At 39.4% G+C, this 23,738-nt stretch overlaps 1 protein-coding gene across 2 annotated transcripts in view; it reads left to right on the top strand.

Moving 5' to 3' along the window:
- Positions 1-5,180: 5,180 nt before the first annotated feature.
- snd1 (staphylococcal nuclease and tudor domain containing 1) overlaps positions 5,181-23,738 on the top strand; it is a 171,298-nt gene continuing 152,740 nt past the window's right edge. For both annotated transcript variants that reach the window (XR_532695.2, XM_008400601.2), the window contains exons 1-9: positions 5,181-5,255; positions 8,371-8,520; positions 9,327-9,447; positions 9,551-9,632; positions 14,333-14,493; positions 15,766-15,857; positions 16,383-16,541; positions 16,641-16,747; positions 17,923-18,013. Coding sequence is in view for 1 of the 2 variants with exons in the window: in XM_008400601.2 (XP_008398823.1) it covers positions 5,181-5,255; positions 8,371-8,520; positions 9,327-9,447; positions 9,551-9,632; positions 14,333-14,493; positions 15,766-15,857; positions 16,383-16,541; positions 16,641-16,747; positions 17,923-18,013 (1,038 nt within the window). In the remaining variant the exon portion in view is untranslated. The remainder of the gene's footprint in view (positions 5,256-8,370; positions 8,521-9,326; positions 9,448-9,550; positions 9,633-14,332; positions 14,494-15,765; positions 15,858-16,382; positions 16,542-16,640; positions 16,748-17,922; positions 18,014-23,738) is intronic.

Below are 23,738 nucleotides of genomic sequence, written 5' to 3'. Positions count from 1 at the left end.
GTCATCTAAAATCCCATTAATATTAATTGAAGTTGATCAATATAAGGTACTTGTAATATCTTTACTTAGCGCTCCTCATATTTAAGGGATGGAATAAAAAAAATAAAAATCTACTTCATGAGACTGCAGCATTTTTTTTTCTGATATTCCCTAATTGTATTTTGCCTTCCCTCCCGTGTTCCCATCAGCTCCTTTTTTGCGCAGTGCCTGGTAGTCTTCATTAGAGAGACTGAGGCGCGCGCAATTTGAGCTTTCAAACTCTCATGTTTGTTCCAGCTTCACATTTGGCAACATATTGATCCCTGCTTTCCAGGAACCGAGTGAATCGAGCTCCAGTGTGCTTCTGGGCTTGCGGTCACGTGACACGAGCATCCTCGTTCGCGGCTGAAGTGCCTCGGATTAAAAGGATCTCTGGCCTCCTCTCATAAAGCAAACATTTGGAAGTCTGCTCCAATGATGACTGCCATATGGTAAAGTGCTTTTGATAAATCATAAATCCATCAGGTTGTCTCGTTTTATTACATTTTCCTTCAAAACGTGAACAAATAGACCTCGCGTACATACAGGCGCAACGAGAGGACCAATTGGGGGGACCTCGCTTATCCAGAAGTGGGAGGCTAACATCCTCACAGATGTTCCTTGGGCAGAGAGCAGATAAAAATGCGTTGTAAACGCTTTCAAGGGGAAATATTTGACAAGCAAATATTAGCTCATGTGAAAACCCCACACAAGGCTCGTCTTTGGGCCTGTTTAATGACTAATTGAATATCATTAGTTGGGTCCACACACACCGAAGTGGCATCGACATAAAGGCTCCGGTTTTACAAAGCCATATGCCTCACATTATACATTAACCATGAGTGAAAAGGCCTGCAACTGTGTGTGTACAGTCGGGAAGACCGGATGGAGGACAGGCGTTCTTGGACACCATCATCTCCATGCCAACCAGGACAAAGGAAGAATAAGGCGATCGTTTTTTTGTTTATTATAGGAGATCTGATGTGGTTGATACTTTACAGGTTGCTGCTGTGCTGCAGTGCCAAATAATGCAGGTCTAAAAATGCCACTTATAACCGATTATTAAAGCAGCAACACATTTTTGTTGTGCGTAAATTGCTGTCTCCCCTCAGCAGCACCGGGCGGGAGTTTTATTGCCTTTAGTGGCACAGCCATGTTTTGCGCTTCGAACAAATGTTTCAGATGTTTGCGTCGTGTATTAAACATGTACACCTGAGCGTGTTGGGGCTCAACTTGGTTCTAAAGCGTTTGCAAGGGTGAAAATTCCAGCCGCGTAAAAAGATCACCAAAATCTCTCCAGAGCGCACAGAGGGGCTGCGTGCGCAACGGAGCTGCGCGCCGGCCTTGTTTCCTTCTGCGTGTTTCATGAACGCAAGTCATTCCTGAGAATTCTGGTATTTCCCATTTCTTTTCAGTCCCTCCTGTTGTTTACGTTGCGTAATTTTAGCTGACTTTTAAAAACGTTCTCTACTAATAAATACACAGACGTACCGTCACCTTTCCAAAAACCACCGAAAAGCCAAAGAGTACATAATTGGTATTTCATGACATCTCAATCAGTTTATTTTTATGGTATATATGAACACTTCAAAAGCTCAAACTATATATGACAAACGCGTCCCCTTGTTCTCCAGGTAGAATAGTGTAGAACAGGTGCTAATAAGACATTTTATGCATCGTATGTCTCCGTTTGAAACGTTCAGCAGGTAGCAAACCTACATTTCCAAAGGATTTTTTTTTCTTTTTAAATTGGTAACATATTTTTGATGAGTTGACTTTGTCGTGCTCTAAATGCGTTTGTTAAGTTGCATCTTAAAAGTAATTATTTGGAGCGGGCTATAATGAAAAAAAGTTAAGTGCGTTTCCCATTTGAACCTTGCAATCTTCAAAAGAGAAAAATAAATAAATAACGCTGGGGCGAGGTGGTTGTGTCTGTTGCATTCACGTTCATAAGTAAAACCAAATCTTAATAGCAGCGCTACATTCCTGCGAGTTATTTTCTCGCGCCATAGAAAATCGATATTTTAAAACGGTAAATCTGTTTATCATTCAGTTCTAGGAATTGATTAATACCTATGTAATGACTCAAAACGAGTTCCAAAACGGAGGCAACAAAAACATGGAACTATTTTAAATATGGTTTTCCATTAGTTTGTTGCACATAAATTTGAGCGAAAACCCCGAATCTAATAATAATAATAATAATAATAATAATAATAATAATATACATTAATAAAACGAGATGCAGAAATTCCGTTGTCTCTTGTCCTCAAGATTTTTTTTTCGTGACTAATGTGAATTTCTTTTACTTCTGGTGTTACAACTAACAAAGCGTTTCAGAAAGAAAGAAAAAAAAAACATCAAACCGGTGGTCATGTTATTATGTGGGGCTTCTAGATACATGCATAAGGGAAATGATGTGAAGGACACCAGTGACTCCACCTCTAAGCGACCTAATCAATTTTAACTTAAATAAAGGTTTTAGAATTAAAATCTGAACTTGAATCCGATTGAGATGCGGTGGCAAGAACGTAAACAGCCTTTTCTATTCTGTGCAATAAACTGGTTGCTTTGCAATCCCAGTGAATTTTCTGCTGTATATTTGCATAGGGTATTGCTGCCCCCATGTTGTGCATAGTGTAGGAACGGGTCACATTCCTAAACCTCCACTCCTTGTTTCTGCATGAATCTTAACTTTTCTTGTTTAAGTGCCATACAATGTGAAGGAGATATTACCCTCAGAAAACAGAGCCAAATGCCATCAGTGAATCTTAAAACAGTGTATATTTACACAGTGGGCATGATATTACTCAGTCTAGGTGCAGTTAGTGCATTATAGTCAGTGCTTTTGAAAACATCATACAATACTTGGCTTAAACCAACTTTTTTTCTTATGATGCAATTTTTTAAACAGACTCGTACAACACCACCAAAAATTATCATGAAGACAAAAACCCGCCCCAGCAATTTCAGCTCTCTTGTGGTATTGTGGTAGGTTTCTCTTCAGAAACGTATCTGATCATGTTTGTAACATTACCCTTGATTCAAATGCAAAAATGAAGAGAAACGTGCACCATGTACACTTTTACCAAGATTTAAGAAACCACTCAGTCTGTTTGTGTTGTAGATGCTTAATGCTCTTAATGATTAGCTTTCTTAAGGACTAGCCTCTCTATCTTCTACAGGAAGCTGCCAATCTATCTGGAGATCAAAACTATTGGATTACAAAACAGCTCAACAGTCGAAGAAATGGCTTATTTTACAAAAGCAGTTTACTTTAAAAAGTCAAAATTGTCAGGGAGTGATAGCATAGTTAAGGTTAAGGTGCGAGAATTCCATATTTTTGCATTGAGGAAGATTTAGTGGAATCTCAAGGGCAGTGCCTGGTTTTACTGTTTAGTCCGACCTGAACAAAGAAACACTTCCATGCCAGAATCAAACCATTAAATCTGTTTTGGTGTACTCTTGAAATTAAAAGTTGTGTAACCAAGTCTGCTGCTTTCGGTAAATGAGTTTTCTTTAGCAATTAAATCAATTATAACTTTTAGATTGCAAGGTCAAAGACATATGGTAGGAGGGGTGGAAATGCAATTTAAGAGTAATCAGTTCTGATTTGGGTTTATTTAGCATCTTTTATTCTTAAGTGAACTTTTGCATGTCTTTTTCTAATAAGCAACTGCATAATAAGCATAATAACGTCACCTTCTTTAGTCAGCCGTGTGACCTGCAATTACTCTAGATTATTGCACATTTGGAAAAGAAACACACAGAGCTAATTTCACTGAAAAATTGCGAACCTTATAACATTGTTGATATTATGACAAGCCATATGAACACATGGGGTTAGGGTTTATCCTAACCCTAACCCAAACCCATTCCATAAACAATACCAATACATACGTGTTTAGCTGTTTTTAATCCTAGAGAAAACTAGTAATGAAGCTGCTGCTGCCATCAACCACTGACTTATTCATCCTTTGTCCTGACTGGAGATTATGGTGTCTGAGAACACCTGTCTGCCATCCAGTCTACACTAATCATTTGCTGATTTTGTTTAGGCCTTGTCCTTTTAAATCTTCCGGCCAGATGAAACAGGCGGCTTCTCCACAGGGAGCTGGGTTCTTCTGGAGGTTCCTGTCCTCTGTCACCATATGCTTTCTGGGTTGGGCTTGTTACAAACTCAGTACCTGTGCTTCACTAGACAATTGGTATATAATAAACTGATTTGCATCCTAAGTAAGTTTGAATCTGTCTATGTAATTGTACTGACTCGATTACATGTTTCTGTACATATTATGGACGTGTTTCTCTTGTAAAATGTCATGACATTTGTTGTGAAGTGGAACAAATAAATTGAAATGGACTTAATAATATCTGGCTATCATCATTCTTACTAAATCACTAAATCGATAATAATAACCAGTCGTCTTGTGCTGCTCATACACTTTTATTAAAGTATCTTTTTTCATAGGTCTGCTCATTCAAGTTTCTCACAGGTATGTCACAAAAACTCTCTTCTTCTGTCATCCTATTCTTTACATTTATGCATTGACTTAAACTCGTGATCGCCACCCAGTGGACATAAGCATAATGCATTCAGTTGTCAAATTCTTTACAACGTAGAAAAGAAATATATATTGTCTGCCTGATAAAATGTTATATAAACTGAAACAAATATTGGCAATATTTTTTATTAATTCGGCAAATATGAGTCCCACATGAAGTGCTATAAAGTAGTCATCGTCATTGCATTCCTATGGGATTTCCTGTCAGATATTGCCTATGCATATAATGTGCTACTTTTCAAGAGTGAACTTTTTCTTTGGAAGTGAATCTATTCCCGGACCCTTTGAAGGCAGCACTGTCTGGGGTATCACAATGCTGACGTGTCGTAGCTCTTGCCCCGGATGTCCTTATTTCAATTTGCTTACGCGGTTTACAACGCTCTCCATTCGCTCCCATTCATTGCTCTCCCTTAGACCCGGAAAAGCTTTCGGCCTGTGTGTACATGCATGGCAAAGTGTGTTTCCGGTATAACGTGAGTGTAGCTCTGTGTACTGCCTTTTTCTCTTGGCTCTCAACAGATCAGCCACTCATTTCAGAGTCCCAGCTCCCTCACCTGGTTCTCCATCTAACAAGCAGCGTATCTCAGCTCGGTGGACATGGCATCTGTTTCGGGTCCAGCTCAGACAGCCCCTGTTCCGGCGTCTCCTTTGCAAAGAGGAATAGTGAAAATGGTATGAATCCCAACATGTGAAAATGAGAGCTCACTGGGGAAACAGCTAGTTAGCTTAGTCCACTGATGGCTAATCGAGATTGAAACTGCGACTGGTTGTCGTATACTTTAATATAGTAAGCCACATGACTCAACGAAATCTATTTTAAGTTAACTTCTAGTGTTGTCATTATTCCAATAGCAGATGTCAAGCTCATTCAGTTTATTTGGCTGCAGCTGAAAGCCGGCTAACGTTAGCTAGCTTGCTGCTACATTTCCAGTAGAGGAAACAGGTTAGCACGTTTGTCTGGACATTTCAATTTAAGTGAGGAAACTACTTCCGTTGTCAGACTTGGAAATATGATTGCTGTAAAATGTCATTTGAGTGGTTAAATTTGTTGTACTCAACAGCCAAGCTGGAGCCAGTAGATGTTGAAAAGTTGTTGACAGATGTCAAGTTTCCCAGCTAAACGATGGCTAACTGTTAGCTAATTAGCATTTACTGTCCAGCACCTGTGAAGTTAAACGAAAGCGGGTTTGTACTGTCTGTGATATCGGTGTGATATTTATGCTCAGCGCCAGCCGCAACAAAAGTCATTATTTGCTATTTGGCAACATGCAAATTTTGTCAAGTAGCCTACAAGCTAACTCGAGTATTGGGTTTAATTTCGCTTTCGTCCCTCAGTTTTATCCCAGAAACTCCAATAAAACAGGTTTAGGCGGTTAAATGTGAATTTTTCTTTAGTATATATTCGTCGACTTGTGGTGCTCTGGTAAGTTTACTTTCTCCATTTAGGGCAGCAGAGAGCATTCCCTCAGAGCTGGTCCAAACTAGCCATGGGAAACTGACACGTAGCTCCAACTTTCTTGCCCCCTGTAATCTCTCATTCGGCGTGGTTTTTTGTGTGGGCTAGGTCCTCTCTCATTCATGTTTCAGTGCCGAGATGGAAATTTTACTCTCAAGTCAAGCAAACATACCCTTGCACAACGTTTTTTTTTTTGCCCCCATCATATGTGGGTTTGCATGGGTCAGCAGACACAGCTTTCTGCCTGCCACCTTCAAAATTCAGGAAAGGACTGTAGTTTCTTGAGATTGAAATGTTGATATTTAAATTAAATCAAATTAATTTTGGAATATTTTCTTGTATATTGTTTACTATAAGGCAGCGGCTGGTATGAGAGACTTGGCATGTTATCCTTGAGTGAAAATAGCATATTAATTTAGTCATAATGTTACCTAACATATTTCAACATTAGTTTATAGACTTCTAGAAACTGTTATGCTTCACAAATAAGTTGTTGGAAGTGTTAGCTGCACAGAATGCTACATTTTTTTGCCATTTTGCGGCTTACAGATAAGCATATCGCAGTGTAAGATTGGTTTATGGAGATAACACAAATGTCTTCTTTACTGTTCTGTGATTCTCTTATTGTCAAAGAGCCAACTTATGTACCAGTTTTTTCAGCTTACTGACCAGCAGTGCTCAGCTGTATGGAGTGGTGGCCACGTGTTTTATGCTAATCCTAGCTTTTTGCAGCTGTAAAAAAAAAAAATCTTGGTTACCTTGGTACCTTCTTTGGCATCTCATGGGGAAAGAAAATACTTTGAACAATTTGGAGGGTTTTTTATTTTGTTACTTTAACAAAACTCCCTCTGTTCACCTTAAAATGCCTAGTTGCAGCATCGTGGAAACAGGAATTCTGCTGTAATTCGTTGCCCATTTTACATTGAAACCAGTGAATCCAGAGTTCAGAGCCAACATTTTTTTCTGACACTTTCCCCCCTTTTAGATTTTATTTTGCAAAACATAATGAGCCGGCATATAACCAAGGTAGAATTATTGAATAGTGACAGAACAGGTTTATTAAGTCGCTATCTCTGGATAACAATGCAAAACGTAAAATACTTGAGATTAACTTCTGAATAATACCCAGGCTGGTATTTAGCTGAATCTCGGAAGACATTTTGACCTCACCACCCAGATAATGATTTACATCAGCCATGTCCATGTTGGAGCCAAATCTGAGCAAGTAAACAGCTTCTGTGTCGGCTGATGTGCTGCATCAAATGGAGTGTAAATTCGGCTTTAAGGAAAAGCTGTCATTTACCAAAACAAAAGCGAAAGCAAATCCTTTCTGTTGCCTTGCACATCTAGTCATGTTAGTGCATGTTGTTTTGACAGCTCTTGATAGCAGCATTACTTGTGTATAAATAAAAGCACATTTGTCTCAGTACTGAATTCTGTGGAAACGTGATTATGCAGCTCATTCATAAAATGAATGTCGTCTAACGAAAGCTTTACAGGCTTTGGGCTCTTTTCTTCTTTTTTTTTTTTTTACTTGCATTACAACTACTTAGGCTTTAGAAGTTTTTTTTTATTATGTGCCTGTAAGACTTTAATTGCTGAAGTTTTGCAGCCCCTCTTAAAAAAAAAGTTATCCCTTTGAAATTGGAGAATGTGTTCCTGTCGTTTCTCTTTTCGTTTTTCATGGCTCATCATACTGCAGAAACTACAGCTCTTCTGTACTCCAGAGTCGTCGGACAGTTGGTGATGAACAGCGGTGATTTGATGGGTTTATCTAGCTCACATCTTAGATCAACAACGGCCAGGGATGCTCCATGCAGACACACTGGAGAGTTTGCAGATAAAATGTTTGCTCAGTTTCATGTAAATGCCACAGTTGTCAAACCGAAGTCTATGCTATTTTTTTTTTTTTTTTTGTATTCAGCTACGTTATCACCTGGCATGATCTAAGCCTGGCATTTGAATGACACACTGTCACCATGGCTACGTGCCATATGAAGCTTCTACCTCTATAAAAGCTCAATCTTTTAGATTGTCTTGTTTCAGATTTTGCTGCACTGATATTTGTAAGTTTAAATGCAACTTGCATCTATACAGTTTTGCATAATTTTAAAAATTGACAAATTATTTAAATTTTTTTTTGCCTAATCCAGTGGAAATGAAAGTATCCATGACTTACATATTTCTTCTTTCTGTCTGTCAACAATCCTTGGTATTTTTGTTTCATCCCATCAAATAAGTTGTTTTTTTTTTAATAGCTAAAATAATTTAGTTGCACTGCTGATTTTCCTTCTTCTCTCTGCTTGTTGTCATTTGTTGTCTTCTCCCCAGGTCTTGTCAGGATGTGCCATCATTGTTCGGGGCCAGCCTCGAGGTGGTCCGCCCCCAGAGCGCCAGATCAATCTGAGCAACATCCGAGCGGGGGCCATAGCCCGCCGAGCAGCACAAGGCCAGCCCGACACCAAGGACATCCCCGACGAGGTAAACCGATTTATTCCTGTGATTTATTATTTAAATTGGCCTTGCATTACAATGGCAGTGCATCTATATGACAGAGCAATGGAAAAGTATTTATACCTTCTTCAACTTTTTTTTTTTGCTTTACAACCATAAACCTGAATGTATTTTACTGAAGTTTTATATAAAGGACAAAAACAAAGGAGGTCCACATTTGTGAAGTGGATTTAAATTATTATTGTCGTTGCCTGGGTGATTGTAACACATGAATATGCTTTGGTCGTTTTCAATCGACAATTGTTTTTGTACCACTTTTGTACGGACATGCATGTGGTCTGCAGCTGTGTGATACAATTTTACCTTTTTTAAATGGAAAATAAATTATGTAAATGGTTATCAAAGACACTTGAGTCAAAGCGCAATTTATATCTTAAAAGCTAAATTAAGTTTTATTTACTACTAATCACTCATTCAAATAATAACCGCTTTGCACGTTATGATTTAATAATCAACTCGCCATACGGATCAGAGCTTTTTAGATGCATGGTGTCAGAGTTTTGCATTAATGCCAGCGTTAAGGTCAGGTCCCGACCTTGACCCTTTTAAATTTTTACCAGCAGTGCACTTTGTACTTGGAAGGAATAACAACAGACATTGTTTCAGAGAGGGAGAGAAAAAGTAGTATTGCAACGCGATACGTTAACATGAGCACTTACTGCAGTTAGAAAATACTGCAACACCCGTCTTGCTTTTGAACAAATAAGTTTTCTTACTCGTCTAGTCCAGTGCCTGATTAGGTTTCACTTTCTAACGTTTATTTTTCTTTTTAGCCCTGGGCCTTCCAAGCCAGAGAGTTTCTCAGGAAGAAGCTAATTGGCAAAGAAGTGTGCTTCACTGTGGAAGTCAAGACCGCCATAGGCCGGGAGTACGGCATGGTCTACCTGGGCAAAGGTGCACTGTGCATTTTGCACCATTTGTTTCCTGGAATAAAATCATGTTACTTGAACATAATCTTTCTCCTTGTTTGCTAAACATTTCTCCATGTTTGCTGTAGATACAACAGGTGAGAACATTGCTGAGTCTTTGGTGAACGAAGGCCTCGCAACGGTCCGAAGGGAAGGAATCAGAGGAAACAAGTAAGATCGTTGAGCATAAAATATTAAAGCTGTTAGTTTGTTTATTTTGCTTTGGATGTTGATGCACGAGCATGAAATTTCACATGGAGGAATTTCGCTCACCTCATCCCACAAGTTCCGTCGGAAATTAATGGAGGGGGACCAATGTCACCTCTTGTCCGTTGATCCCATAACCATAAAAATCCATCTAGACATCCCTCAGAGGCAGTAAATATTACATCAGGGAGTCATCATTGAACTTGAGTTTATAGTATATTCACAATGTACACATTGTTTAGGAAACTTCTAACTGACGGTATAAGCAACCGTTCGTCTAAACCCGAAGGTTAGGGTTCTTTAATCTTTTTTTATAAAGGCGTTTTAAAACACTTCTTTCAAAAAATTCTTTATCTCGACAGGAAAAATATTAACATCAAAGTTATTACAATAATACTAGTTTCATATGTTCAACATATAAAAACTGAGCATTGAAATTGAACAGATCAGAACTGCACTGCAGGTCTGCCTAGATTCTGGCACACACTGTATTTGTTATTGAGCTCTAGATACTTTCCTTGTTTTCTGTAGTATAGTCAAACACACAGCACTTAATCACCTTGTGTTTTTAAGACTTAAACTTTTTTTTCTGACTGCAAACATTCAACTCCTTTAATCTTTTTAAATGAAGGCGTTTTAAAAGCTCTATTTTGCTTTTAAGTGTACTCTGGATAGTGGTTATTTAGCACTTTGGTGCTTTTGCCATTTTAAAGATTTATATTAAGAATTTTTCCATCAACACATCCAGGTTTGTGATTCATTTAGCAGTTTTACACTTGTATTGACCTAACTGGTTGATAATCTCTGCATCCAGAAACGAGAGGTTTCATTAAAGGAAAACTAGATCAGCAAAATCATTGTTGCATCAATGATTGTTGCATCACAATTCAGTTGTGTAGTACACTAATAATGAGGCCTTAGTCATATACTTTAAGCAAGACTTTATTGTATCACCGAGACTGAATGTTTTTACCTTTAAAGCTTTAACTTCTTCAACCATTTATGTAACAAATAGAGGAAATCACTTTTGGCAGCAGGATGTAAGCTTGCATTTCCTAAAGCTTAAGGCAGAACAACCTTGCAGAATCTGTTGGGAGAAGTACTTAAGTCCTCAATTGGGTGACTGAATTTAGATGGAGCCATAGTATCCCAGATGGTGGCAGCATGCCCCTACTGCTATAACGATATCCCTCTGAAACCTTTTTTTTCTGCCACATTGCCCCAATGCACTAATCCTATAAATACACACCCCATGCTATATGACAAAGTACTGTATATCTCCACCAGTGGCGGTATTTGCACACGACACACATTACAAGCAATTTGACTCATGCAGCTGCATTTGTGTCTTCCAACATGAACAGAGATGGTGTGAACATTTTGCCCCTAATGAAGCATTTCAGGCAGCCTGTCCAATGGCCCATAACAAGCACTAATGTAAATGATGCTTTAAGTGTAAGCTGGCATCATTTGGCCAAAGGGGGAGACCCATTACTCAGTGAAGACGTAGGGTCTTTGTTTTCCCTCAGTGCGTTTTCCTCCAATATCATTACTCCTCGTGACTTGCTACGTTGATCACACTAACTGTGATGTGGTGATAATTATGGAGGTGATGATAATGGTGATGGCTTCGGACAGTGCAGTTAAACATGTGCTTAGAGGCCGGCTGCCGCCTGCTAACGCGGCCAGGCAATTTGCCCGGCAAGTTGCCGAGGGGATCGTGCACAACTTTGTGTATTTACAGATTTACGTTGATGCACACTTTGTCTTTAGCTTCGAGACGCTTTAAAACAAGGGCTGTACCGATGCAGATATTCACACTGAACAAATATGTTTCATGTTTATTACTTTAGTAAAAAAGCAGTCTCTGTTGTCTCTATGCACATGTATTTATCACTTCAGCCAAATGCCAACGCTAAAAAGTATTAAGCTTACAGGTCATACCAGAACAATCCAAGAATGAGTGATAACGAGCAGGTTTAACAGATCGTTTATCTGTTAAGGATTGATGGATTGTGCTGTTTTCAAAAAGTTCAAAGTAAATAATGCATTCAGTTTAAAAATGACTGTGGGATTTATAAGATGAATTTCTAGCATACAATTGATCCATCTTGGATCTAAAATATCCAGGCCTATCGCCGTAAACAATTAATCGCATAAACTGAAATGAGCGCAATAATTTTCATTCTGATAGCTTTTGAAGGGCAGTTTTGTTTACAGCGATTTCCTAATCCATTTCATTTATGATTTTTGTTGCATTTTTATTTCCTCTGCTTGATCTTTTTATGCTCGTGTTTTATTTTGGATCTTTAAAATGTCTTCCAGTGTGGAATGTACTGTGCAAAATTACAGTTTATTAGTCTTTCACAGGGTGAACTTGCATTATTTTGCTATTACCAGTGTGTAAACTTGAAAAGAGCTTCAATTATTGTTTATTGCAATAATTGCCGTGACAACTTGCCGTCAAGCTAAATCTGTTATCGTGACAGGCCCAACAACATCCGTAATGGCGTTCTTTGGAAAAGCTTAGCTTTTTAGAGTTCATCACTTCCTGTGACTGCTGACATTTTTAAAAGCCTTTAATCGATTTACTGAGTTGCCTTTGGGACCCAGAATGTTAATTTTAGATAAATTAAAACTCCAGGCGTCAGGCTTGATGGGTCGGTTTATAGAGACACCGCTCACCGATGCAGGAATGAGGTACATTACCGGGGCTACCAACTTTTACTTTACAGTCTCCCATTGCTCCTGTTTAACTAGAACCCCGGAGGAGGAGGAGTTGGTGGCTATAAACACTGAGGGGCTGAAAAGCTTTCATTAGAGTCTCACTGTTCAATTACTCTGGAACTCTTGTGCACAGTTTGGGGGGGAACATGGCTTCCTACAGCCTCCTTAAACAACACAAAAACAACAGAAAGCGGTAAAAATGTTTTATCTGAAGTGTGTTCGGTTGCACAAAGGAGCCATACGGAGATGAAAGATGGAGTCCATAGAAGGTTTAACTGGAAAGTATTTCTGCTTGGCCTTTGCTGGAGTGGATTTGCTCTGTACTGCACCTTGTCGACCATCAGTTTGATTTGAACCACTGTAGTGGAGGGAGCTGCTGACCCAGAAGCCGGTGTAGCTGCAAGAAGGGATAAGTTTACTATCATCAGTCTCCACAGACGAGGTTATTAATTTTTATTTAAGAAATCTACTTTTGAATGCTCTACATCTATGCTAGGACTTTGAGAAATCCACCTTCCTTCCTTCCTTCCCTTTTTTTTTTATTTTTTATTTTTTTAGCTTTTCTGGTTTCTTTCGCTATATTTTTTGGAGCTTTCTGTTCCTGTTTGGCACTTTTAAATATTTAAGTAGCTTAGTTCTTGCATAAAGTTTGACCATCACTGCCAAGTCAGCAAGAAACTGTCTCAGTTCAAAGTTTGTTGTTAAATCATAGCAGAGAGCAGAAAGAACTTGACTGTGTTTTGGGGGAATTTGCCCAAAAGCCCAGCTGAAGCACAGCATCAAAATATTTTTCAGGTTCTGAAAATAAAAAGAGAATTACAAATATTTGTGTTCCTAACCTTTATTCCCCGTCCCATTGTCTTGGTGTATTCATTCACTCAACCATTCATTTGTCCATCATTTTTCCCTTTGTCCACCTTCAACCTGTCCATCAATTTGTCTTTTTATTTTTCAATTCCTTCAGTTAGCTTCAGTCTGTTCATCTGTGCTTCTGTTTATTCTTGCATTGTCCATTCATCACCAGTTCATCCATTTGTGTCTTTTTCTGTTTGTTGAGACGAATGGACAGTGCATACATGTAGCCATTTCTCCATCTGTTTGTCCGTTACTTATGCATCCGTCTGTCCAATCATATTTTTATATTTACAAAGTTGTTCCTTCATCAATCTTTCAATTTGTTTGTCATTTTGTCCATCTATCCATCATCGGTCTGTTTGTCAATGCATCCGGTTCTCAGTCTGTTTTGTCCCTCAGTTTGTTTGTCCATTTACCTCCCGTCTGTCCGTCCATCTGAACTGAGAACTCTGGGAAAGTGTACAAATTTCAACATGAATCATTCATTGTGACTAAACACCGGCAAACTACGACTTTCCGAAAACAAATGAAATATCATCACCGCAGTCTTTTTGTTTTTGCGACGCCAAACTGCTGAAACTATTGTGCAGCTTTTGCTGGTTGAAAAAGCAAAAGCCTGCTGGCCATTTAAAGTTGTGAATAATTAAAGCTTTACAAGAGCCCCGAAAAGGCATTAAGCTGCACAATTAAGGAAGCCAGCATGGAATTAATTGTGGTGTTTGCAGGAAGCCGCTTTTGTGCTGCCGGTGTTGTCTCGTCCCTAAGTGCTCAGATACCTTTTGTTTTTAGGCAGTTGCTCATCAGTTTTTGATTTTTATTAGGCAATTATCTTCATACTTTGGAATTATCTTGTTTGTGTTTAGTTTCTAAACTGGCAAAAGTTTTTATTTATTTTTGTAAGTTTGAATATTAAAGTTTTGCCAGCAGTTGTTCTACAGTCTCTTTGGAGATTTGACGTTAATTGGATTTAAAAAGCCTGTCCACATCGCACGCAAGCATCCGTTGCAAACATTAAAATTCTATACAGCCAACATGTGAATAATTGAGATGTTTTTGCGATCATTTCGTGTTTTCCTTTTCAGTCCAGAGCAGGCGAGACTCTGTGAACTGGAGGACCAATCAAAGGCGTCCAAGAAAGGCATGTGGAGCGAGGGGGGCGGCACACACACTATCCGCGACCTCAAGTACACCATCGAGAATCCCCGCAACTTTGTGGACTCCTTGCACCAGAAGCCCATCAACGGTAAGGAGTTCTGATGAAGGCTTGGATCATTCTTGTAAAAAAACAAACAAGGCAAAGGAAGTTGGTGCATAAACACAAATATTCTTCTTTTTTTTTTTTTGTCTGTGAAGATTGTCAGGATCGCATCTTTCTTGTAAGTCATTCGGCCCTGCTACACTTCACAAGGCCATCCTTTAATTCTCATCTCCAGCCCGCTCGAGGTGCAACGCTCCACTCGATTTATTTCCAGACGATTGCTGGGAACGGCGGCTCAGCTCATTTCACAACTCTTTAATTGAATGGAGGAAACGAGCAGCTGATGGCTTTTCTTCTGCTTTCATCTCTTGTTGCCGTTCGTTCTCGTGAAATTCAGGGTCATTTTGAGATCAGATGGAATTATCCGGCGTGGGTGCTGAAAATGTCCAAACGGACGCAGCGGCGGAAAGCTGAAATACCCGTGGACAAAGTCCATCTCAAAATCTTGCTCTGTGTAAAGAATACTAATTTAAATAGTTGGCTCAGCATTCCCAGAGTTAGCTAAAGAAGTTTTGAAATCCGTGCAAACATTTCTAAACTAATTAATAATTATGAGTGCCTTTTTTTTTTTTCTTTTTTTTTGCTGACGTATTCATATCCTTTGAGCTCTTTCATAGCACAGACTTCAGTATATTCTGTTTGGATGGTATTTAATTTGATTGGCCAATATAATAACTAATATGCATTTGCGTTATGTCTAGCTGAGTCAGCTGTTTGTAGAACCACGTTTATCTGCAGCTGCAGCTGTGTGTTTCTACTGGCTTTGCTTGTAAAGAGACTGAAATTGCTTTCAGTTTTTGCAGAATGTCTCAAACTTTAATTACATCATTTGGGAATGTTATAGTTTTTCTTTTTTAAGCCTCGTTTCTTCCTTAGATTCAGGTCCTGATTTTCAGTCAGATTTGACTTGATGTAACCACTGTAGAAATTTCACTTTGTTTGGCTGCATTCATCTTGCCATCAACTGCAAAAAAAAGAATCCTAACATCATAATGCTGCCGCCACCAAATATAAAAATGGGAGTGGTGCGTTTAGGGTCATGTGAAATGTTACTTTTCTTTTGTGTGTCCATCAGATGGGAACTTCAGGCTCATCTAACCAGAGCACCTTCCAGTCATATTTGATACAAATCTGTTTTTGTTTAGCAGCAACTGTATACTGTCTGACAGGACGATAATTATCTATTTCTGAAATATAATGTCCATTAAAAAGCTGAACTTACCAGGATATTTTTTTCTTCTCTTGTCTTCCCCTCAGCCATCATTGAGCATGTGCGAGACGGCAGCGTTGTTCGTGCCTTGCTGCTCCCAGACTATTATCTGGTCACCGTTATGCTGTCTGGTGTGAAGGTAAGTAGCGTCGGATGTACTTTAGGATTTCTCAGTACTACTTTCCTTTTTTTAGTTTTTTAAATTACTGAATAATTGCCAGACTAATCATGAAGACATGAGGAGTGACTGCACTTTTTCTTCTCCTCCTCATCTGCTTTGCTTTGACTGATCCACTAGTGTCATATCTGAGCAACTCAATTCCCCATCAGTCTCTTTCACCCAGTCTAGCCTTGCCAGTAGACCACTCAGGATAACTAATCTTTCTCATCTCGTACTTGAGGATATTAAATCTATTTTAAGGTGTTCTTTGTCTCAACGCATAAAGGCTTCTCTGCTCAATGAGCATTTCATTCATATGTCTGTTTTTGTGCTGCTTTCAACAAAAGATTTAATATTACAGCTACATCTGTCAGGATATTGGACAAGCACAACAATATGTTTATGTTCACTGTACGTACAAAATGCTCCTTTACCAGTAAGTGGTAATTGTATGTAAAGGATGTAATTTGACATACTCGACTGTTGTTTCTGGTGCGACTGCAGTGTCCCACGTTCAGAAGGGAAGCAGACGGAACAGAAACGCCGGAGCCGTTCGCAGCAGAGGCCAAATTCTTCACCGAGTCCCGGCTTCTGCAGCGAGATGTTCAGATCATTCTGGAGAGCTGTCACAACCAGATCATACTGGGAACCATCCTGCACCCGGTAACACCTAGTGCGAATCAGGCCTCGGTGTTGACACTGGCAGAAAACTAGGCCTTCTGTCTTGTTGTGTGTTTATCTGCGGATCTGTCTCTGTCTCAGAATGGCAACATCACAGAGCTCCTGCTGAAGGAGGGCTTTGCTCGCTGTGTGGATTGGTCCATGGCAGTTTACACCCAGGGAGCTGAGAAACTCAGAGCTGCTGAACGGTGGGGACGTTTTAGACTTCATGTTTGGTTTTATTGTGATTCTGATATTGAGCAAAAAAATAAAACATAAAAATAACCTGTAAAACATTTTCCTCCTCTATTTGAAATACTCAAGTAAAAAACAAACAAACCAAAAAAACCCAATATAAAACAAAATGACAGGTAGTTTTATTATGCTTAGATTCACTGAGATCCATTTTTATCTTCAGCTTTTTAGCTGCCAGCCTCCCTGACCAGTGTCGGTCTTTTTTTATTGTCATTTTTTTTTTTTTTTTTTTGTCCCATCTTTACGCATTGAGGTCCTTTTTTTCCTAAGCAAACTGTTAATTTAGGTAAGTGATGGGAGGACACTCCCACCAGAACAGCTGGACTTTATATTCAGTTCATCAGATTCCCCATAGTTAATGCTTGGTTTGTGTCCAAGAAGACAATAAATGTTGAAATTGGATCCAAAAGTACAAAAAATGGAGTCTTTTTCTAATGTTTATGCAGTCTGGTTATTGCAGATTGATGTTTTTGACATGTTCTCAAGCATATGTGTTTTTAAACTGAGTTGTACGGGATAAAAGTCACTAAAGTTAGGAAGAGTTTTAATGCTGCATGTGGTCTCGTTCTTCACAGAGACGAAGACGAAGAATTTGAACAGGATTGTTTAGACTATTAGAAGCCAGTCTGTCGCAGGGCAACACAGAGACAGACAGGACAAACAACCATGCGCGCGCACACACACACACAAACACACACACACACAAACACACACACACACACAAACACACACACACACACACACACACACACACACACACACACACACACACACAAGGAGGATTGCGAGGCATCGCTGCGCCACTGTGCAACCTTGGGGNACACACACAAACACACACACACACACACACACACACACACACACACACACACACACACACACACACACACACACACACACACACACACACACACAAGGAGGATTGCGAGGCATCGCTGCGCCACTGTGCAACCTTGGGGAAAAAACATCCATTAATTTAAAATAAAAAAGTCAACTGCTGCAGTTATACACAGTTGTGCTAGGATTATGTCAGTTTTATTATTGAAATTCTTCTCATAGATTGCTCTCCATTAAACCTTTAGTTTTTTTACTGTCTCGCTAAAATGTATTTATTTATTTTTTATGCTAGGTCTGCTAAAGAGCGCAAAGTCCGCATCTGGAAAGATTATGTGGCACCTACAGCCAACTTGGACCAGAAGGACAGACAGTTTGTTGCCAAGGTAAGATCCTAAAGTGCCACAACCTTAATAGCTTTATAGACTTTATAGACTTTAATCTTTAGCATTTTCCCATTTTGTATTAACTTGTTACCAATAAAACTCCCCCACAGATACTTTGCAATAAATAAGTTCCAATTAATTTACTTATATAGCAGTGGGTTACAACAAATGTTGCCTTTTGTCACAATAAAAAATAAATAAATAAATTGAACATCAGTAATTAAATTCAACAAATAAATTTCACTATTCCTTCCCATTCCTTGATATTAGGAAATCGTAACAGTGACGCTAAGTACTGCTTCTGACATTTTGTGACATTTTGCGTCTTGAACAATATCTTCTGTCATGTGTTGACATTCACTGCCATGAGAAAACGTCACACCTGGAATAAAACCAGCAACAAATATTGAATTCCACAAAATCCTTTGTGATATCAGTATTGCACATAGTAATATTAGTGATGTTTTTTTTTGTTTTTTTGCAACGTCTTTTACAGCACAACTAGACGATAAATGAATTACTGAGAAAATAAACTTTTCAGTGATTTTAATTGTAAGTATATGGAGAATGGTAAGATGTTCAGTAAATATATTCAGGGTAGGAACATTGTGAGGTGAAACAATAGCACTATCATCTTGCTGAATATGAAGAAAAACGCAGCAGCCCTCAAAGCCATTTTTTGGGGGCAAATGGTCCTTATGGCAATTATGTATCTGTAACAGCATCGCAGTGTGACCTCAAAAGCCAAAAATTCAGAGAGATTGGCTTTGGATGTCATAGACACAGCCTTGGGCACAAAGAAATGTTCTCAATATCAACTACAGATGGATGCAGTTCCCACTCGTTGTCCTAACTTATGGATTCAAACCTGGGAAGACTGACTGCTTGATCTGTTTTGGTACTGTGGCCTAATGTGATCATCTCCTGGAGATGACAAGTTATCTTTTCAGACTTGTCACTTTAATGTAGTTTAGCAACTGTAGCTGCAAATCATCAGCGTGAACTCGGTCCCTTCTGTAAACATTTTTATAAGTTGAAACTCAGACCTCATTTTGTTCAGAATATATAAGGAAAGTTGAAGGGAGGCTTTTTTTTTTCTTCCTAAAGCCTGCATTTAGTCTGTGTTCCCTCCCTCTGTACCCTAAACTTTTTAAGACCCTGAAAAATTCATAGCCAGCCGGAGGGTTACATAAAAGGTGTTGCTTAGACAATCTGCTTGCAGAAGGGTTTTAATAAACTGCACACACAGAAGAAATCCACAAACATGGACAGTGTTTATTTTTTCTCTTATTTGAAATGAATAAAACATTTCTATCCTTCGTGTGGGCTGCTTTATGTCTTAAAATGATCCCATAAAAGGGGTTTGATGCCTGTGTGGGATGGACCGGTCATTTTGGTGTTTACATCAACAAGAGGCACTGATGTTCTTTAGACATGCGGTCTTAATGGCTTTCAAAGTTTTTGTCTGCAAGCTGAAAACCCTTCAACTGTAAATGTCTATCTTTGTTTACAACTCTGCTGCTGACGGTTGTCATTCAAAACATCACAACTGATAAATCCGTTGAGAAAATAAGTGCCCGATCGACGGACATGAGATTACTCAGGCATGTTATTACCGCACTATATTCACCCCAGAGGCATTTGTCGCTAGATAATCCTGCAGTGTAAGGACTCTCAGAAGGACACGTCTATCCATCAATCCCGTCATCATTCAGTCCTCCTTTATCCACGTCCACTCAACTTTTTGCTTATTACCTGAGTGACGGATAGGTGAAGAAGCACAGAAGGTCTGATTCCCACGAGTCTCTCCAGCTGATGATTTTTTTTTTTTTTTTTTTTCATTTTTATGTTTTTTTTTTTGTTTTTTTTTACCTTGTCATCTGTCTTGTCTTTTCTGGCTTGAGGATACAGATGTAGGTTGTTGTCTTGTTCTCCCCAGGTAATTACTGTCCTGCACAACGATGTGTTGGTTAACTTGTTTTTCCTCATTTTAAAACAAATTGTCAGTTGTATAAGAAAATCTGGGTGGAGGCAAACATAATGCATTTCCAATGCAAAAATTATCCACATCATCAAGATTGGAAAAAAAAAGTATTTCTGTAAGTTTTAATTTATTAGGAACTTTTGGATCACCAACCTCATAATGATAGAAGGATAACTGGAAACGGGGAATACTGAGACGGATTTGTGATTTGCACGATTTAGTAACCTGATGTTGATCCTTAACCCAGTCCTGACATTTGTTTTTCTTTTACCGTCAATAGAAGTATGTTCCTGCTGCAAGTAGATCAGCCTTATGTTTGATCCAGAATATGACCTTGATTCACGAACCATGGTGACTTGATTGTAAAAAGTTTTGGAGGTTCCAGTCGGACATGTTAGTTAACTGTCCGTTCCAGTCTGTTCTGCCCTCTCCATCACTGGCCTCCATGTGTTTTTTGTTGCTGACTGATCCAGAATCCAAGTGGTGATCTCAGCAAAGCCCCAGGTGTTTCTTTTTCTGCAGCCAGAGTAAAAGCACAGCCCACCGAAGAACAAATGTGAAATAAAATAAAACTTTACTAAACTGAACTTAAATGTTTCTTCTTTGACTAGGATCCATTTGGATTACTTGTAATCTGTTGGTAGACTGGAGATGATGTGCTACGAGTCGGCCGAATTGAATTGAACATGATGCGCTCAACAAAAGGATACCGTTGAGTGCATTAGCTGCACTCTGTTCTATGATTTAACACCAACTACGACTGACATCTGTGTCACATTCACGGAAGGCAGAAGCTGAGGAGTTGTACGGATAAATTTAATCCAGTTTTACCACAATTTACAGCAAAATGTATTGAAAAACCAACATTCATTTTGGTTTTAGAGGTTTAGCCGTATATTACATAAGTGATTTTTCAGGCCTGGTTTGGCCAGCTTGCAGGTGAATTCAATTCTTATATAAATAAGAATGTTGTCCCATTGAGCTCTTATGCAGCATTGAATTGGATTAAAGTTATACAGATCTGGATAAGAAAAATGGTTACATTTCTCTTGTATCTACCCTTTCCTCCAAGCTTTCCACCTTCTGTTCATCTATTCATCCATTGAATTATCCATCTCTTTACCCATCAGTTCTTTTTACAGGTGTATCCATCTGTTGTATCACTGCATCCATTTATCCCTCCTTTTGACCATAAATTCATCCATTTCTTTCTTCCTTCCTTTCTTCATTCCATGTTTGTATGCTCCATATCTAATGCCTGATCAATTTACAAACATCACAAGATATTCATAAAGCCAGATGGCCAAACCAAAGTCCAGGTCCAGGTTTCATTCAGGATGTGACTTGGGGTGGACGTACCTGGTCTGATGGGGTTCATAGCTGCCTCTTTAAAGAAATTCTAGGAAAAGCAGTTTTTCAAGCATTATATGGAGTTCTGTGTTTTCCCCTCTCTAGAATAATTTACCCACAGTTTTGTCAGCCACTCTTTTGTTCCCCTCTGCCCAGCGACTACACTGAAGTCCTCATCACGCCCTTGGAAACAATCCGAGTTGATGTGCAGCCCTGTAATCGGGCTGACAAAACCATGTCCACTGGCAGCAACACATAAACTCAAAGCATAGTTGTTTCTTTCAGATAAGGTGATAAGACTTGAGTAATGAGCGAGTCCTGGCTAGGCCTTTACTTCCCCCCGGAGTAAAAACTAACCTAATAGATTCAGGTGTCAACCAACACATTTCCCTGACAGTCGCCAAGATCCCTCCTGCACAGTGACTGATCCTGGCTGCTGCAGTTGTCATGTCCTCCTCTGGCAGAGGGTGGCAGTAGATCTCCACCTCTAGCATCAGATTAGACAAGTGAGTCATGCTGGCAGCCTATTTGTCTTCTCGGCCCTCATGGCAACAACTTTCTGCTCCATTTTCCTATCTATTCACCATCTTTTCCTCTGTCTCTGTGCCTGTGATATTTGCACTGAGATTACACTCCGTCTCCCTGGCTCGCTCGGTCTTCACGTGCGTGTTGATTTGTCCATCCCCCCAACCCCCACCCTGTCAACCCCTCCTCCCTCTGGTACACCCCAGCAGCTTCCTATTTCAAGTCTCTCATCTCACGCTCTCGGACCGATAATTAGGCAGTAAAAGCTAAACCGTTTTTATTCTGTTCCTGCCACATTCTCTCTCTTGCACTTTGCTTGCTTGGGCAGGCCTCAAAATGACCTTGTTACAGTGTAAGGCTGGTGTGTGTGTCGCTGTGTGATTGCATGCACCCCCCCACCCCTACAGCCACCCCCCCAACCCTTGCATTTACTCATTGCACCTCCTCTCCCCCTTCCCAGTCTCTCTCCCTTCTGCTCCCTGTGTCTCTGGATCTCTCCCACTCAGCTCAGTGATTAGTGTATGATGTATTTTGGCTGCTGTTGTGGGCAGCCTATTTAGCATGTGGGTTGGTCTAATTTCTGTTCTCTGGTGGCAAATGCAAAGGCGGTCTTATTTGCTTCTGCAGAATAATGAATTTCTTGATGAGTCTGACACACCTGGATCCGTGTCTGAAATTTGTGTTGAGGAACCTTAACTTTTTTTTTTTCTCTTTCAAACAGTCTTTTTAATTACCACTACTATCACACACACACACACACACACACACACACACAACCAACCAACCACATGGCCCGAACTCCAGTCGACGCATGGCTCAAAGCTGCATCTTTCAATTTGCAGACTTTAACCTGAGCGCAACCTACTCTTGAGCTGCAGTTAGGCTGATGATGAGTGAGGCCATTTAAAGGAAGAGTGGGTGGCAACATGTGTAGAGCGATTGATTTCTCAGTCTCCAGCAAGTGACCTACTTAAAGGCTCAGGGTTTGGATGCCGTTTCCATCTCAATCACATTGTACCCCCAATCTGTCTTGTTACATGAAAAAGCACATTTATAGAGTGGGTTGAGTTGGAAATCTTTTTTTTTTCTTACCCCCAACATAGTTTATAGGGTGTCTGCATTTCCTTAAGTCTTAAAGTCTTGCATTTATGTAGTTAAAATGAAGGCCTTATAATGTATTAAATAAAAACATTTATATGAATACATTTCTCAAAGGTATATTCTGTCAGAAGTTTGAGTCGCACTCTGACTTCTTTCTTCTTCCGCTAACTAGCTGCTAATATATCTTTGTTAACCAGCTAGACAGCTTTTCTGCATTTATCATGTTTTTTTGCCACTGGCTCGCTTCTTTTGCCAAGTCGTAATTCAGCAAGATCCCCCAATCATCTCTTGTATTTATAGGTTTTTTGCTCTTACATTTAATTCAAGGTGGCACTGAAAAACCCTTAAATTTGATTTGCTGAAATCTGTAGATACCCTGGTTTATAAGATTTGTTAATTGAACCTATTTATGATTCCCTGTTGAGGCTTACTGTAATGGAATGGAGTCTATTGTCCCTACAAATGACCTAACTAGTACACAGGGTCCACCCGAGCTGTTCTGTGATGACCTCAATGGTTTCTTAGAGACCTTTACTGAACAAACAACATAATTTAAGAAAGAAGATTTCAGACTGGGTCAGATAACAACCAGAGTAAAGTGTTCCTGTAAAGTGATGAACATCTTCCTGTCCACTGGGATTCTTTTTTCTAGTTAATCATAAATCCCTGTAAAATGGGTAAATTTGAGGTTGCAATGCAACAAAATGTGAATAAGTCTAAAGACTATGAATACTTTTGAAAGGCACCATGGTTACTCTTGCAAAC

The sequence above is a fragment of the Poecilia reticulata genome, linkage group LG23, assembly GCF_000633615.1.
Source record: "Poecilia reticulata strain Guanapo linkage group LG23, Guppy_female_1.0+MT, whole genome shotgun sequence".
Lineage (NCBI taxonomy): Eukaryota > Metazoa > Chordata > Actinopteri > Cyprinodontiformes > Poeciliidae > Poecilia > Poecilia reticulata.
This window is presented reverse-complemented; position numbering and strand designations above follow the sequence as displayed.